At 45.0% G+C, this 15,473-nt stretch overlaps 1 protein-coding gene across 1 annotated transcript in view; it reads left to right on the forward strand.

The window, feature by feature from the left end:
• The first annotated feature begins 2,798 nt into the window (after positions 1-2,798).
• GALNT18 (polypeptide N-acetylgalactosaminyltransferase 18) overlaps positions 2,799-15,473 on the forward strand; it is a 385,132-nt gene continuing 372,457 nt past the window's right edge. The window contains exon 1 of the mRNA XM_006167428.3: positions 2,799-3,452. Within this exon, the coding sequence (XP_006167490.1) occupies positions 3,218-3,452 (235 nt within the window). The 5' untranslated portion in view covers positions 2,799-3,217. The remainder of the gene's footprint in view (positions 3,453-15,473) is intronic.

Below are 15,473 nucleotides of genomic sequence, written 5' to 3' on the forward strand. Positions count from 1 at the left end.
GTAAAGTCTTTGTGCCTCCTCTCCTTCCCTGGTTTATAACCAAGGGGTTAGGGATTTTGAGTGGAAAAGTGAGAGTGCTGAGGGCACCCAATACCCGGGGAAACCAGCCTTCCATGTTGGAATTGCATCACCTCACACAGATGGTGACGCCAGCGTGATGAATGGAGAGCCAGTTTGCTGGGGCCCAGCTTGCCAGGACGAGATGTGCTCCTTGTTGCCTATCACTCTAGTGCCTGTAAGAGCTCCCATTAGGAGAGAGAAGACTGATAACGGTCAGTAGAGAACTCAAGCACTGCTAAACAGTAGGATGGAGTTCATGGGTGATAACGGTCAGTAGAGAAACCAAGCACTGCTAAACAGTGGGATGGAGTTCATGGGTGATAACAGTCAGTAGAGAACTCAAGCACTGCTAAACAGTAGGATGGAGTTCATGGGTGATAACAGTCAGTAGAGAAACCAAGCACTGCTAAACAGTAGGATGGAGTTCATGGGTGATAACGGTCAGTAGAGAACCCAAGCACTGCTAAACAGTAGGATGGAGTTCATGGGTGATAACGGTCGGTAGAGAACCCAAGCACTGCTAAACAGTAGGATGGAGTTCATGGAGCTGAGCTCTGGCCTGGAAAGGAATGGACCATATCCTGGAAAGAAACTCACTTGATCCTGACTACCCACTATGTGTCCTGCACTAATGAAAGCCCTTTAATTTATTTAATTAAGAATACACCTTTAATTCTGGAGCATTCTCTCACATATCTTTCACAACTAGGCCTTCATCAAGGTACTGTTTTTATTTGATACGTGGAGGAAATTGAGCCCCACTGACATTTTGAAACTTATCCGAGCTCACATAATTAATAGATGGTGGAGTTGGGATTAAAACCCTTGAGTCTGCCTGCACCTCCACTAAAAGTTCTTTGAACTGGTCAACTCTTGAGACCTTTCACAGAGATAGAGCCTGTTCTTCATTTTTCCTTTTGTTATATTCATCCATTCCACAGTTACAGATCATCTTATAGAATCAGCAAGTACAAAATTTAAGGCTGTGTGATCTGCTTGTTTCTTCCTTGAACCTCAGATGTATAAACATGGGGGACTTTGGTTTTTTTCCATTAAGAATATGAAAAATGAGTATTGCCTCCTCTTTGTCTAGCCTTGTGGTAGTGAAGGAAGTTCCTGAGAACAGCTGGGCTTCCAGGGCTCCTTCTAGGAAGAATAACAGTAGAAAGGATCACACTTTTGCCATTAGCTAGGCTCAGTCAATAGATGGCAAGTCTGTTCAACCAGAAGGAAGTCCAGACCCTTCACTTGTGAGCTGAATTGTACTTCCAGAGGAGCAAAAAGGGAGAGACAGGATTTACTCCCTTGTGGAGGCAGCTTATTTCTCTACTTTGGATTTCTTTTTAGAAATTGTGCATGTTCTCTTTTCATGTATATGTCTCATGCACACACACTATTCATATTTTCCTCCTCTCCCCAGCTAACACCCACTGTTCTCTCCTCCTAGAGAAGATAAATCTACTCTCTCTGGTTGGTATCTTTTCACAGCATCTTTGGGCAGTTTTTGTAAGCAGAGCACTGGTTGAAGGCTCCTTGGCAGACCAGGCTATGAAGCGCTCGTTCTTTGGTTTTGCCCTCCCTGTTGTGCAGGGCCAGTTCTTGAGAGAGCCACACAGAACATCACCATGGCTGACTAGAGTGTTGGCACAAACCAAGGTGGGCACACAGCAGGCTGTTCCCGACTCTTTAGGCCAGGAAAATGCAACTCCAAGCGAGCGTAGGAGGGAAATCTTTGATGTAAAAAGTCTTCCTTGAAGGAATTCTGTTCAGGGGCTGAGAAGTGGGGAGTTCAGTAGAATGGGTAATATCATAAACGTTTGCTCTAATAAGAAACTACAGTAGTGTCACCTTCCGAGTCTCCTTGGCCTTCTGTTATCCTGTTGCCTTCCTCAATGAGAAACCACAAATACAGGAATTTTACTGTTCAGAGGGCTGCCTTTCCCCTCCCCACGAACGGTTTTGTGATGTTTCTCTATGCACAGGGATAACCCTGGTACAGCTGGGGTTACAGGACGCAGTCTTGTCTGGGGAGCTGCATTGACTTAAATAAAAATCTAGATAGTGGCAAAATAAAATAAAATAAAATATCTAGGATTGGGAGAGAGGCTAGTCCAGAGACATTCAACAGGTCACCAATGTGTCTTCAAGAGAGTCTCAGAAGGGTTGGCTCCTTTGACCAAATTAGAAGGACCCAGGTGGCCAGTAAATAGTGGACAGTGGATAGTGGGCAGGGTGGAGGTCCCAGTGAGGCCAGGGGAGGACTGGACGTCCATAGGCCCTGACCGCTTTGCCGACCTCTTTGCATCTGGGCAACCATAAAACGGGGTGAGGAGTTGGCAAGTAGGACCGGTGCGAGAAGCAGCACGGCCCCGGGCAGGTTGAAGGGAGCTGAGCCTCGAGAACCCCCCATGGCCACAGATTCCTTCCTGCGCAAGAGCAAAAGAGAGAATTCCCCTAGAGGCGGAACCTGCCGACCTGGGGCTGAGACTAGTGGCGCGCCCTCTCCAGGAGCTCGGGTTTGGGGCTGCCAGCACGCGCGGGTGGAGGCTCAGGCGCGTCTCTGGGGGCGGGCGCCAGAGGCGGCCAGCAGGTGGGGCCCTGGGGCTGGACTCCGCCTCCCGCGCCCTCCCGGAGCCCGCAGCCGCCCACCCCCGGCCGCTCTCCCAAGCCGGAGCGCGATTGGTGGTGGCGCTTGTCGCTCCGAGGGGGCCGGGCTGCTCTTCTCTGCCGCTCTCCCAGCCGCTGCTGCTGCCGCTGCCGTCCTCCTAGCAGCGCGGGCGGGTCGGACCGCCAAGGCAGGCGCCTGGCGATGGGAAGCAGAGCGGCCGCGAACCGAGGCTGTGGCAAAGTTTCCCGGACGTGCGTATCGAGGCGCACGGCTGCCGATCACCCGTGCCAGCCCTAGAAAGGGCTCAGGGATTTTAATTTGGAAAAAATTCCACCTCATTTCCTTTGTCAAGCTCTCTCTCGTGGCCAGCGGCGGGAGCAGCAAACTTAGACAGAGGCTTCTCAGCCAGCGGACGCGGTTTAGGAGAACCTCCGGACTCAGGTGCTGTCCCGCGGCCCCGGACGTGCTAGAGGGTGTGAGCACCGGGGAGTCCGGGGCGCGTGGGAAGGAGGGGCCTCTGGGAACTCTATATGGAGGAGGGAGTCCAGAATGGTGTGCACCAGGAAGACCAAAACTTTAGTGTCCACTTGCGTGATCCTGAGCGGCATGACCAACATCATATGCCTGCTCTACGTGGGCTGGGTCACCAACTACATTGCCAGCGTGTATGTGCGGGGGCAGGAGCCGGCGCCCGACAAGAAGCTGGAGGAAGACAAAGGGGACACTCTGAAGATTATTGAGCGGCTGGACCACCTGGAGAATGTCATCAAGCAGCACATCCAAGGTACCGGCGCCCCCGGGAAACTTGGGCTGCCCACAAGACCAGGGAGTGCCCAGCGTGGTGCCGGGTTCTTTGGGGCTGGTGCGCATCAACCCAGAGACTGAGGGGCTCTGGGGCCGTAGACGTGTGAGGGTCTTGAGCTTACGCTCTTGACCCCCGTGAGAGACCCTCAGTGTCAGTGGCTGTTTGCGCTTCTTCAGGGCACACGTGTGTGCTCGAGGCTGCACGCGCGGGTGTGTGCCGCTCGCTGGCGGTATGGGGGCGCGCTGCGCACGTGTCCAAATGTGCGTGTGACTCGGCGCTGGTCGGGCTCCCCGGATCGCACCGAAGTCCGGCTCGCGGTGTGCGTGCGTGTGAATGTGTGTGTTTGAGAGAGAGAGAGAGAGAGAGAGAGAGAAACGAGTTCATCTGACCACCATAAGGGATAAGCGCGATGACCGCGCGGCCCTTGAGGCCGGCATTTAGGACCTGCAAACTGCTGGATAAGCATAGGCTGGGAGGATCGCGTTGTCCCAGCCCCAGCCTTGCCGCGCTAGGTCGGTAGGCGACTGGGTATTCCGGGAGGCATCTGTGACTGGGGAGCTGCTGAAACCTATAGCGATCCCTACCCTCACCACAGCCCGCGTGTTCAAGACCCTCCCCAGGAGCAGGTGTCAAAGCTGGGAAAAGCGCTGGAGTCTGAGCTCCTTCCACTGTGGTGGACCCTCTGCCCAGGACCGGGAGAACCCGCCCTGGGCTGCGCCTTCCAAGCGAATCCACCTGGGACTCGGTGAAGCTAATCTCTATGGTAGCTGGGTAGCTCCTCTTCCAGGCCCAGGGAGTGAATGGGGTGGAGTAGACAGACCCACGCGGGGTGGCTCTAGAGTCTAAGGCTGGGGCCAGTGGGTGTGCTCTAAACCAGGGCCAGGATTCTAAAGGAAGAGTGGGGTGCCAGCGGTTGCCTGGGGGGTGGGGGTGGGGGACCAGGTTTATGAGCTGGTCCTGGCCTTAGGGCACTGGGGCTGGGCGCACACACGTGAACCTCACGTTTGCACTTCTTTTTCTTCACCTACCTGTGCTCCCTGGTTTATGAACCTCACGTTTGCACTTTTTCTTCACCTACCTGTGCTCCCTGGTTTGTACCAGGAAGGAGTCTGAGCTTCTTTAGGGCAGGGCCCAATCTATAACAGTTGGTCTGTGAACCAGGCAGGCCCACAAGGCTCTGGATCCAGCACATGGCACACGGTGGCAGACAGGGAGTCGATGTGAAGGCTTTCTCCTCCAGGGGCATTCTCTTTTGTTTATGCCTGAATGTCTGATTGCAGCCTTGCACCTGCTGCCCCGCCTGAATTCGGTGCCTTTCCTCACATTCCCCAGCATAGTTCCTTCTCAGGGGAGGTTCCAGGAGCATGTTAGGACAGGTGCCCACATCCATCGTGCTTCCTGACTGCTGGCTTAAGACAAGCCCTCGGCTTTGACACTTTCCCAGAAAAGGAAATTTTGTATGATTTCTTCCTCAGCACTGCCTCTGCCCCCTGACCTGGCGCTGGTTTTTGTAGACCAGTTTATCTGGTTTGATGGGCTCCTGGTGCTGCTATTTCTTATTCATCCTTTTCCATCCTGTGAGTCTTGATTAACAATTAATCAGCAATAGAAGTACAGTGTTTGCCCCAGGGTGATTGAGAATGTTCCCTGGGACACACAGGACATGACTGACTTTGACCTATCCAGTTTGCCCAGAGATTTCAAGAGAATTTCATTCACAGATCCTATGTGTGTACATATGTGTTTCTGGAAAATGGTTTGCTTGTGCCTTCTGTCTGGTCAGGGAAGTGGTGAGCAAGGAAGCAGGAGATGTTAGTAACCCATGAGCTCATCCCAGATGAGCCCCTCTCTTGCTGAGTTCGACCATGTCACATGCTTTATCAGCCTCCACTTGAAAACGAATGCGATGTTGAAATTAAAAGGGGTCTTTGTGATTTTTTTCCCCAATAAACCTTACAACTATGTATTGTTAGGAGCTTTCAAATATATACCTAAAAATACTGGGGGAGACAGGTAAAAATAGAGTGCAAGATCCTTAATATAAGTGTTGATCTAGTTCTCTGGTATGTATGCAATGGCTCCTGTGGATACTTGATAGTCTTAAGACAGAAAGGCCAAGGCCAGGACTGATGGAGATGTGGGCAAGGGTCAGTGAATTGGGGAACACTAGATGAGAGGCAGTGAAGGCAGAGGTTACTTGGTCCATGGTGCTGTGATGGTGAAGCCATGACTGACAGATCCCTCCATGGTGGTGGAGCTGTCCCCAAGCTAGGATTTAAGGGACATGAATAGGGGGCTATAAAGTGTGGGACTGGTTTGGTGGAGCACCTTGAAGGTGGTGGGGAAGGACAGCAGAGTCAGACTCTTGCACTTGATATAGGCTGTTTATGTATATTCCTCTGTCAAGTTCCCTTTGATCAATAGAACCTTTTGAACAATCCAGTTGTGGAGCTAAGGGGAATAAAAGATAATAATAATAATAACGATAGCCAAAAATTAGGTAGCACTTTTGTGCTAGGTCTGTTTTAAATGATTTGTAAATACTGACTTAATCTTGTAACCGTATGAGGTAGGTGATATTAACTACATTTTACAGATGTGGAAATCAAGGAATGGAGACTCTTCCAGGTCACGTCACTGGCTTCTAGTAGTAGAAGGATTTAAACTCAGTGAGGGTGACTCTATGTTCTTAAGGATTAATATATACTAGATCACTTCTCAGAGGGCCAGAGGGTCAGCCTCAGGCTCCCTTGGAGTTAATTGGTGATGATGGGAGCAGGTGTCAGAGTGAGAGACCTGGAGTGGTGATGAAGTCGGTGATAAAGCCTTCCCACTTGGAGAGTCTTTCCGTGGATAAACTCGGAAAGCTCTGGATTTTGCTTTGTTTCTGAGAGGCAGAGGTCACATTCACTTAAATAATGCTTGTTGAATACCCAGGACAGTGCCTTGCACTTTCTACTGAGAGTAGGTGTTGCATGGATGAGTGGGTGGGTGAAGGAGTACATGGTGCTGATGCCCTGTGCACCAATTAGATGTTAATGAAAGTGTTACTGTTCTCTAGAGAGTACGTTTTGCTTTGGAATCTTGTTCAGGCTCCTCTTTGGAGGGAAAGTTGTCCCGGAAGCTGCAAATGTCACAAAATGTTCTGCAGGATGTTTGAATAGGACTTGCAATTAGAAGAGGCTTTGGAGCATCATCCTGGAAGTCTGTTCTAGTCATGACTGAAAAGTTTGTTTTCCTCTTGGGGGTTGCAGTGATATTTCATTTTAATTTGTTTTCTGATTGAATGATTTAATTAGATGGTGTTTGGGAGTCTCTTGAGAATGTAAATTGCAGTTTTGTGAACTGTTTTTTTATTTTTTTAACCAAATTCCTGCCAAAGGAAAGGTAACTTCAGATTTTTAAAAAATAATTATTTATGTAATTTTATTTATTCATTCACTTTTTTTTTTTTAATTTGACCAGAGAGAAACACACACACACAGAGACAGAAGTAAAGTAAAAACCAAGCCACTAGGTCTGGACCTCAAACCCTGGTCAGCCATGTGGGAGTGTCCAGCACCTTAACCACCACACTACACTACCTGCTGGCCCCATGCTTAATACATAGTTAAAAAATGTATGAAATTGCCCACAATTCGTTCTATTCTAACAACTATTTTGCATTTTGAGAACCCTCTTCTAGCTTTGTTCATTTGCTTCCATATTTAGAAACAAAGGAATAGTCATGATTTACATGCACTTTTATACTGTGCTTTTCACTTTTTTAAAAAAAGTTTCTTTCTTTATTCTTCCCATAAACAAGAAAGAAAGAGAGACAGAGAGAGAACTCCCAACAAGGTTTTAACTCCACACTCCTCAACCAGCCTTAGCCAGCTCCAGATCATGGGCGTGCAGAGTGTACTCAGGGAGCGTGTACTCAGGGAGATCTTCCCTGGGGGTCAGCTTCATGGAGTGTTGCATTTTACTGCTCCCACCATCCAGCCACCAATTTGCTTTTCATTAGAGCACTTTTTTCATATTTTCTACATAGTTTTTTAGTTCATCGACTATCTATTTGGGACCTGAGATGTGTCAAGTGCCACAGTCAGAAAGAAATGGGAGAAAACAGTGGTGAGTGGAGACATTCTTGGTCCCTGTGACAGGGATCGAGAAAACTTGTCTTTAAAGGAAACAAATGGAAAAGGATTCCTTTTATTCACTAGTCAATTGAATGAAGTAGTCAGTTAATTGACTGAAAAAAAGAGAGAATGAAACAAAATACTACATAAGTGCATTAAATATTTTTATTATAATGTTATTCGAAATGTACATTCACTGTACCTTTGATGTCAGGTCAAAGCTTTGTCACAGCTGACTGTCCTTGCATAAACCATTCCTAAAATATACTATTTACAAAATCTGATTTCTAGTTCAGTTTTCTGTAAAATTCACTGAGAAATTGAATGTGTTTATAAAGCAATTTCAGTGCAGGAGCCTACATTTTTAGGACTTTTGTCTAACCTTTTGCAATGATTGCTCACATGTAATTTGAATGTTATTCTTTTTTTTTTTAAGGATTACTTTATTTGTTTATTGTTATTCTTTAAGTGACTACCTTATATCAAGTCTTTCTAAATCATGTAAATGAATTCTGTTGGAAATGACAACTCTCATCTTTTTAGCAGCCTTCGTTTTTTTAGCAGCCTTCGTTCGTTGGTTTACATAACATGTAATTAAATTACGCTGTTACAGTGATAAGTACAAATAGTATGAACGGGCTGGGAACAAACCCAGTGGTTGCTTGGTAGGCACACAACTCAGTTGTTAGAAGGAGAGGTGGGCAGAGATACTAAAGAAAAGCACACATTAGAGGGACATAGGCATTGTGGGGGTTTGTTTGACAGGAAGAATGTGAACCATGGTTAATCTGCAGAGTTGTCAGATGGAGAGTTTTTATTATTTTTAAAAAATCTTATTTGTTTGTATCACGAGTGAGAGAAATAGACACTGAGAGAGAGACAGAGAGACAGAGAGAGACAAAGATACAGCACCCCCAACAGAGCCCTGATGCTATAATCCACCCCCAGCTTCATACAACCCAGATCATGGCACACATGTGCACTGAGCACTCAGGGAGGTCCCCACCTCAAGCTGCAACCATGTCGTGTGGGCCTGCCTTGCTAAGTGTGGCATTTACTGCTGGGCCATAGTCTCACCCCAGTCTAGGGTTTTTAAAGAGAGTTTTATTATATTTTTAATGACTGCATAGTATTCTGTTAATCAACATATCACTGTTGAGTCCATCACATCCCTATATTGGACATTTGTTCTGTTGCTATAATTAAAGGAGAAATGGACATCTTCTTTTCACTGTTCTTTTTCTATTTTGAATTATTCTGAAGAATATATTTCTATAAGAGAGATTACTACTGACTCAAAGAGTCTGAACATTTTTATGAAAGATGATTTTTCAATAGGAAAGTCTTTCTACAGCCACCCACAATGTATTATTGTACCAGTGTCACAGTCTGGCTGGCATTGGGTGTTACCACTCAGCTTTCCTGGGCAAATATGACCTCTGTCAAATGCTCTATTTTGTTGTTGTTGTTGTCTGTACTCCTTTGATTACTACAGAACTTATTATCTAGCTCCTACCCCCATCTTTTGTTTTCGTCTTGTGGGAACTATTTGTGTCCTTCGTCCATTTTTTTCTTAGACTATTGTGATTTGTGTATTTTACATATATGTTTTATTTATAGATATCCTAAACAAGCAAACAATACATATATGTCTATATCATAGTGTAATTTTTGTTTTATGTAGATGCCTCAGGGCAGTGTTTTGCAAAATGTGTTCTCAGGAGCACCAGATTTCTAGGTTTGACCGGAACCTAAGAAACAGAAGGAACAAGGTTGGGGCGAGCAGCCTCGGACATTCCTGTTCTCATTCCCTCCCCTCCCTGCAACCAGTGCAGCTCCTCTGATCTATCTTATACTTGACGTTCTATAAAATATTTCATTTTGAAAAAGGCTCTGCTTCTTAAAAAAAAAAAGATTAAAAATCACTGTTTGGGGAGAAGAGGAAAGATCAGACTGTTACATTTTTGTGAAGGATGATGGTAGCATAAAGAATTCAAAAGAGTAAACAAGCCTAAAAGGAAATTGAATTCCTGGGTGGTGTTCTTATAACATCTATTTACCTTTCTCAATGCCATGATTAATAATGTATTTCATTATATGACTAATTTCTAAATCCATTATCTTACTTCATTGAGTCAAGATCATCCCAACAATGGGAGAAATGAATTATTAACTGCATTTTGCTTCCTGAAAATTTATTAGGTAAATTATGTGCATATTAATGTCCATCAGGTCAGTGACAGCAGGTTGTTCACTATAATGACAAACCGCATATGTCTCTAAGAATCAGAAGCGATCCTAGGCTTGGATATTTTTCTGCCCTGATAGCTTTTTGATGTCACCTAGAATTGGCTGGTGTCCTCATCTGATCTTTGATTTGGCAAGGTTTGTGAGGAAGAGGACATGATGTTTGCTGAGTACTCACAGTTTATTTGAGGAAAGGGTATCATTTAAATAGTAAAACCATGTTCCTTTGGGATGAACTGTGGGATGCAAAATCATATTAGTAACAGTGATAGATGTTTTGAGAGTTCAGTAGCAGGATTTATTTAGGGATTGGGCCTAATTACCTTTGTTAATGGCCCAGGACCACATCTTCACAAAGTCAAAGAACCTTGCCAAAGAATACAACTTTTTCCATGGCCCAAGAATTTTTATTTTTAGCCAGAAGTATGTAGGCTGTAAAATAAACGAATTCCACATTCTTTGCCGTTCACTTGACATAAATTGTTATTTGCCCTTGATAAGTAGATGTAGAATCTCAAGGAGAATTCAGAATGAAAAATGTCAGAGAGCTACAGGCTGATTTTTTTGGTTTATAAGGACCTTGAAGGTCAGGTTTAGCCACTTGGGTTAGGTAGTCTATGTTTTCTCAAAGGTATTTATGAGTCCCAAAGCCTCATACAAGGTTACTGGAGCATCTTCATTACCATCTTATGGAATTTCCAACCCGACTTCACTTGAAAAGCTGAATGGATTATTACCTTGATTTGGGGCTTAAGGGTCTCTTCAGGCTCATTGCTCCTTTTTGCTATGTAGGTTCCATCCAGGGGTCTGGGACAGAGTGCTCTGTGGAGAAGTATATTGGAAGGCAGTCTGACTGTGGTGATGTTTCACAGAAGGTTTTTTGGAAAACACCCAGCTGAATATGAGTGGTGAATGTAGCAGGAAGGCAGCAGGGTGGGGTTGAGGGTAGAGAGCAGATTAGGTATAAAGCTGGAGGGGCGGATGTCCACGTGTGCTGGGTGGGCACTGAATTAGAGAACAAGATGTGGTGTTGGCGAAGCCTGCTTGTTGGTGATCCAAAGTCAGTGAATAGTAGGCTGTCCTTTTTATGCTGACCCTGAATATCATTTAAGTCTGGGGTTCTGCTTGGAATTTGGCAGGGATTTGATTATTCCATGGCTCCTACATTTCTTATCTTATCAAATGCTATTTTGCCTTTGGTGTCAAAGTCAGCTTCATCCCAGAATGCAATGCTTGATCATGGGGGTTCTCTGTGTTTTCCGTTTCCTCACACATATGCCTTCTTATGCCTTTAGGTGGGGCCAAGGTGATGCACATCCCAACACCCTTCATTTGAGAATTCCACTTTCTTCTTTCCCACTCAAGAATGCCTATTAGCATACTAAGGAATGTGATAACCTTGAAATACCATTAATTTATTTGAATTATAGTTAATCATTCATGTGCATTGGTACTTAATTATCACTAATAACATATCATCTCACAACTGTTCCAAAATACAGTATATTGGGGCAGTGATTGAAAACAACGGCTGCTCTGGAATGGTCTGTATGGGTCTCTGTACCCTTTATGGACCCTGCTGAGTGCAGCTGACTGGAACTTTAAGCTACAGGATCCCTGGTCATATGAATGCTGATGCTTTGGTAGTTTTGCTGGCTGCACAATTATGGGTTAAAGTATGTTGCTAGACAGATCATCCCAGTGGGTGTGCAGTTCTGAGATGTCATTCTCTCTGACTGCCTGGTATTCAATTTCAGTTTTGTGTAGGCTTTTGGGAGATGAAGATGCCCTGAATGATGCTAGTTGAAACCCCTAAGTATCCAGCCCTAGTGAGACATTGAGAGGCTTTCTGCGTGAAGCCACTCCTGAAATGGTATTGGAGCCTGCAGGCATGCTTCATTGGGCTATGTTTTATTGCCGCTGTCCTTCAGCACTAACCAAAGTACGGTGTTTGGAAAGACCCAGAGAAAGAGCCCTGCATATGAAGGCATGTGTGTCAGAAAGGGGGAAACATTAAGAACCTCAATGTTAAAGCATTGCATTCTGGGATAGAGCTAATGTTGACTCTGAAGGCAAAGTAGGATTTGTAAGATGAAAATCGTAGGGGGTATGGATAACTTCTTTCTACCAATGTCCTGAGTTTATGTCAGAACTGAGCTTCCTGAATAAGATTGTTTAGTGCTGCATCTTTTGTTTGTTTGTAACTTTATTTATTTATTTTCTGACACCCAGAGAGAGAAACTGGTATTTTTGACAGGGTCTCTCCATGCTGTGATAGCCTCCTTTCCCCCAACTTAACTGTGAGCTGAGATCACATGGACATTCCTGATGTGTTTGGATGGACCTGGAGTTAGAACCCTGGGCCTTCTCATGTGGCTCCAGAATTATTCAGTGGTGCCTTATTGCCTATACCATTATGGCTGAGCCAAGTGCCACACCTTAACAAGCTCTGGTACCTTGTTGGAGTCTGCTGTTGTGACTTGTCCATCCATCTCTGTCCTCTAGTAACTTAGAGGTCATTTAAGTCTCAGAGGAGTAGGAAGGTAATTCAGGACCCTTGCAGGACAGGATATAAATCTTAGGTTAACAAGAGTCATGCTAGTGGCATCTGGGAATTTAGGAGAACAGTACCCAAACTACTTGAGCCAATGACTGTAAGAGAAAGAAAGCTAAGGAGAGACGTGAAGTAGTGAGTAAGAATCCTAGCCAAACCTTCAACTTATTTTAAGAGCAACAGACATGTAAAGAATTGAACCCTGTGGCCTAGTGGTTAAGGGAGCTGTATTTCACATGCCTACCATGTGGTTTGTATCCTGGTCTCAGAGGTTTGAAAAATACACTGGATACATATGCATGCATGCCCAAAATCCCAAAAGGATTTTGTCCAAGATGAGAAGGGATCACAGCATAATTATGCCCCTTTGGTGAGTGCTTCGTTCCTTTTTCACTCTATTCTCTCTCTTTCTGTGTCTCTTCCTGATGAGCACACATACTTCTGGCAATTAAAAATTCTTAAAACGCCCCAAAACAAACCAACAAACAACATTAGAAGAGTGACAGTACTAAGGTAATGGAGGAAGAGAACTACTCTGTGTGTTGGACTGTGCTCATGCATGCTTTTCTTACTTGAAGGTAAGTATTTATTTTAAATGAGATATAGAAATTGTATACACACACACATACAATTTTATATGTATATAACTAATGTTTACTTTCATCTTCATAGCATGTCTAGGTAGGGTTTTAGAGGTCAGAGATTAAGACTTAGAGATTTAGAGAGCTTGCTCAGGGTCACAGCACTGATGGGTAGAGGAGGCAAGAAGGGAAACTATGTATAAAATCTATTTTATCTAAAGAACAGAAAAGAAAATGAAAATTTCACATAGAGAGTAATGGGAGATCTCTTTATCAAAGACTGTGTTTGAGGGTAAGCTCAAAGACCTCGGGTCGGGTGGGAGGCTGGTGAGACAAGGAGCCAGGCAGGTGGCTTGGCTTGGCTTGTCCTTGCATTAGCAAGAAACCTGGAGATTAGGGTGGGCAGAGGGAGAAGGCTTTCTTTGGAAAGGGACAGTGAGGTGCTGCCATGGAGGCTATAAAGGGCCTTTTCTCTTTTGTCATTGTGGATCACTGTGGCCTCAGGAACTTGTCCTTGTAGGATAAGCAGTGTTCTGTTCTGACTGCTGGTGAAAGCTCATTCAGGTCCCACTGGTGACTTCTGTGTACTAGGGGCATGTCAGGCATGTATACAGTGTTCCCTTGTTCATGTGTAGTTATGTATCTTCTGGGGTGACCAACTTGTCCTGCTTTGCCCAGACTCCCCTACCCCTTTTTCTTAATTTAGTTTTTGCTATAGGGTGTGTGTGCTTGCCAGAGAGAGACACATACAGAAAGAGAGAGGCAAAGTAAGGAATCACCCTCTACTCTCACCCCCAGGTGGGGTGGCCATGTCACAATCTCCACTCCTCCATTCTCCTCTTGGGATTTTGGGCACACATGCACCAATACCCTGTATGATTTTTATCACTCGGTCTGGGACTTGAACTGTGGAGTTGGCCACATGGGATCCAGCTGCCACAACCTCTATCCAACCCACTGGCCCCAAGCGTCCCTTTTTAAAATCAAAGTTCTAAATCCAGGTAAGCCACTTTGCCCTGGGCAAACTGGATGGTTGGTCACCCCATTCTTCTCACAGTCTTGCATGCTGTTGGGGGTAACACCTAGCACCACGGCAAAATGGCCCTGCTGAGTGTACCACGTCTTCTGCTCATTGCCCTTGAATATAGACTTTGTCCAAGGATACAAGGAAGACAGTGAGGGTCCTAGCAGCCCCCAGCCCATTTTTCTGTGCCCACGCAGGCTGCCTCCTCTCTCTTTTGTTATTTGTTCTGCCTTGGTACTCTCTGTTTTTAGCTGTCTGGGCCTCTTAGGATTTGGAAAGGAAGAAACAATTGCTGTAAAGGAAAGCTCTAATAAAGTGGTTTGGGCACAAAACATCAGCAGCTGTTTATTTGCCCAAAACAGTAGGAGTCCGTATTAATAACCTTGTGAGTTATACACTGGGAAGTTAAAAGTAAGCAAAAATCTTACTCAAGACCCGCAAATGTGACTTTATTCTTTTATTGAACTAATCTCTCTTCCTGTTTATGCTGGTGACATTTTCTATTATCCATGTGGAAGATCCCTTTTGATCTTCTGTTACAGATTTATTTAGCCGTGTCTTGGTTAGCGTTCCAAAGCAGAGGGGTTTTCTGGTTTCTCTTTATTGCAGTTCTAATGCTTGGTGTTTATGTGGTTCCTGCCTCAAAGGATTTCAACAAACCGGACAGGCTTTGTCTAATTAATCACCATAGTTCCTTGACCAGAGAAGAAGAGCCACAGGGGAATGGAAGGGGTATGAAGGGCTTCCACCCCGCCTGTCAGTTCATGGCCTTGGACAAGTGAGCCTTTTAGCCTTTTGTGTTCTTCCATTTCCAAATCTCATTTTAATAATAAACTGATCCTCTGATTTGCTTTAGTTCCTGAAAAAGTGTATGGAGAAAAGGATAACATGGAGAAATGATGATATAGACCTTCTGACTCTGTAATTGGACTGAGCTTTTTAAATTTTTGTTTTATTAGAACCTAAGAATTTATGTTAGAAGGGAAATTCAATAAAAAGTGGATTGAGAAGCTTTTCTCAATGACTCAAATATTGCAAAAAGGAACCAGCCAGGAAGGGCTGTAGAAACAGGTCAGAGCTCATGTGGAAAAGACTAAAAGGAGGAAGGGAACTAATGTTTATTGAGCATGTATTATGTGGTAAATACTTTACATGCGTCATGTCATTTTAACCTTATAAGCAACTCTGGGGGCGGTATTATTATCCCCATTCTACAGATCAGGGAATCAAGGCTAAGCAGCTTTGGTGAACTTGTCCAAGTTCAGGCAGCTATTTTTTAGGACACAAGACCCCATTACCTCTATGAAGCCACTTAGTATGAGGTTAGGGGTCCTCTTGTGTTTCTGCTCCAGTGATGTTCAGAGAAAAATAAGCTCATTCTTTTCTCTTAGTAGGAAGGATGCAGATGGGACTAGAGGGATTCTTGAGAGTGGTGAGTCTCTGAACTGGTTACGATCTGGCCATCTCTTTCCC

Source organism: Tupaia chinensis, unplaced genomic scaffold (genome assembly GCF_000334495.1).
Source record: "Tupaia chinensis unplaced genomic scaffold, TupChi_1.0 Scaffold144767_1, whole genome shotgun sequence".
Classification (NCBI taxonomy): Eukaryota; Metazoa; Chordata; class Mammalia; order Scandentia; family Tupaiidae; genus Tupaia; species Tupaia belangeri.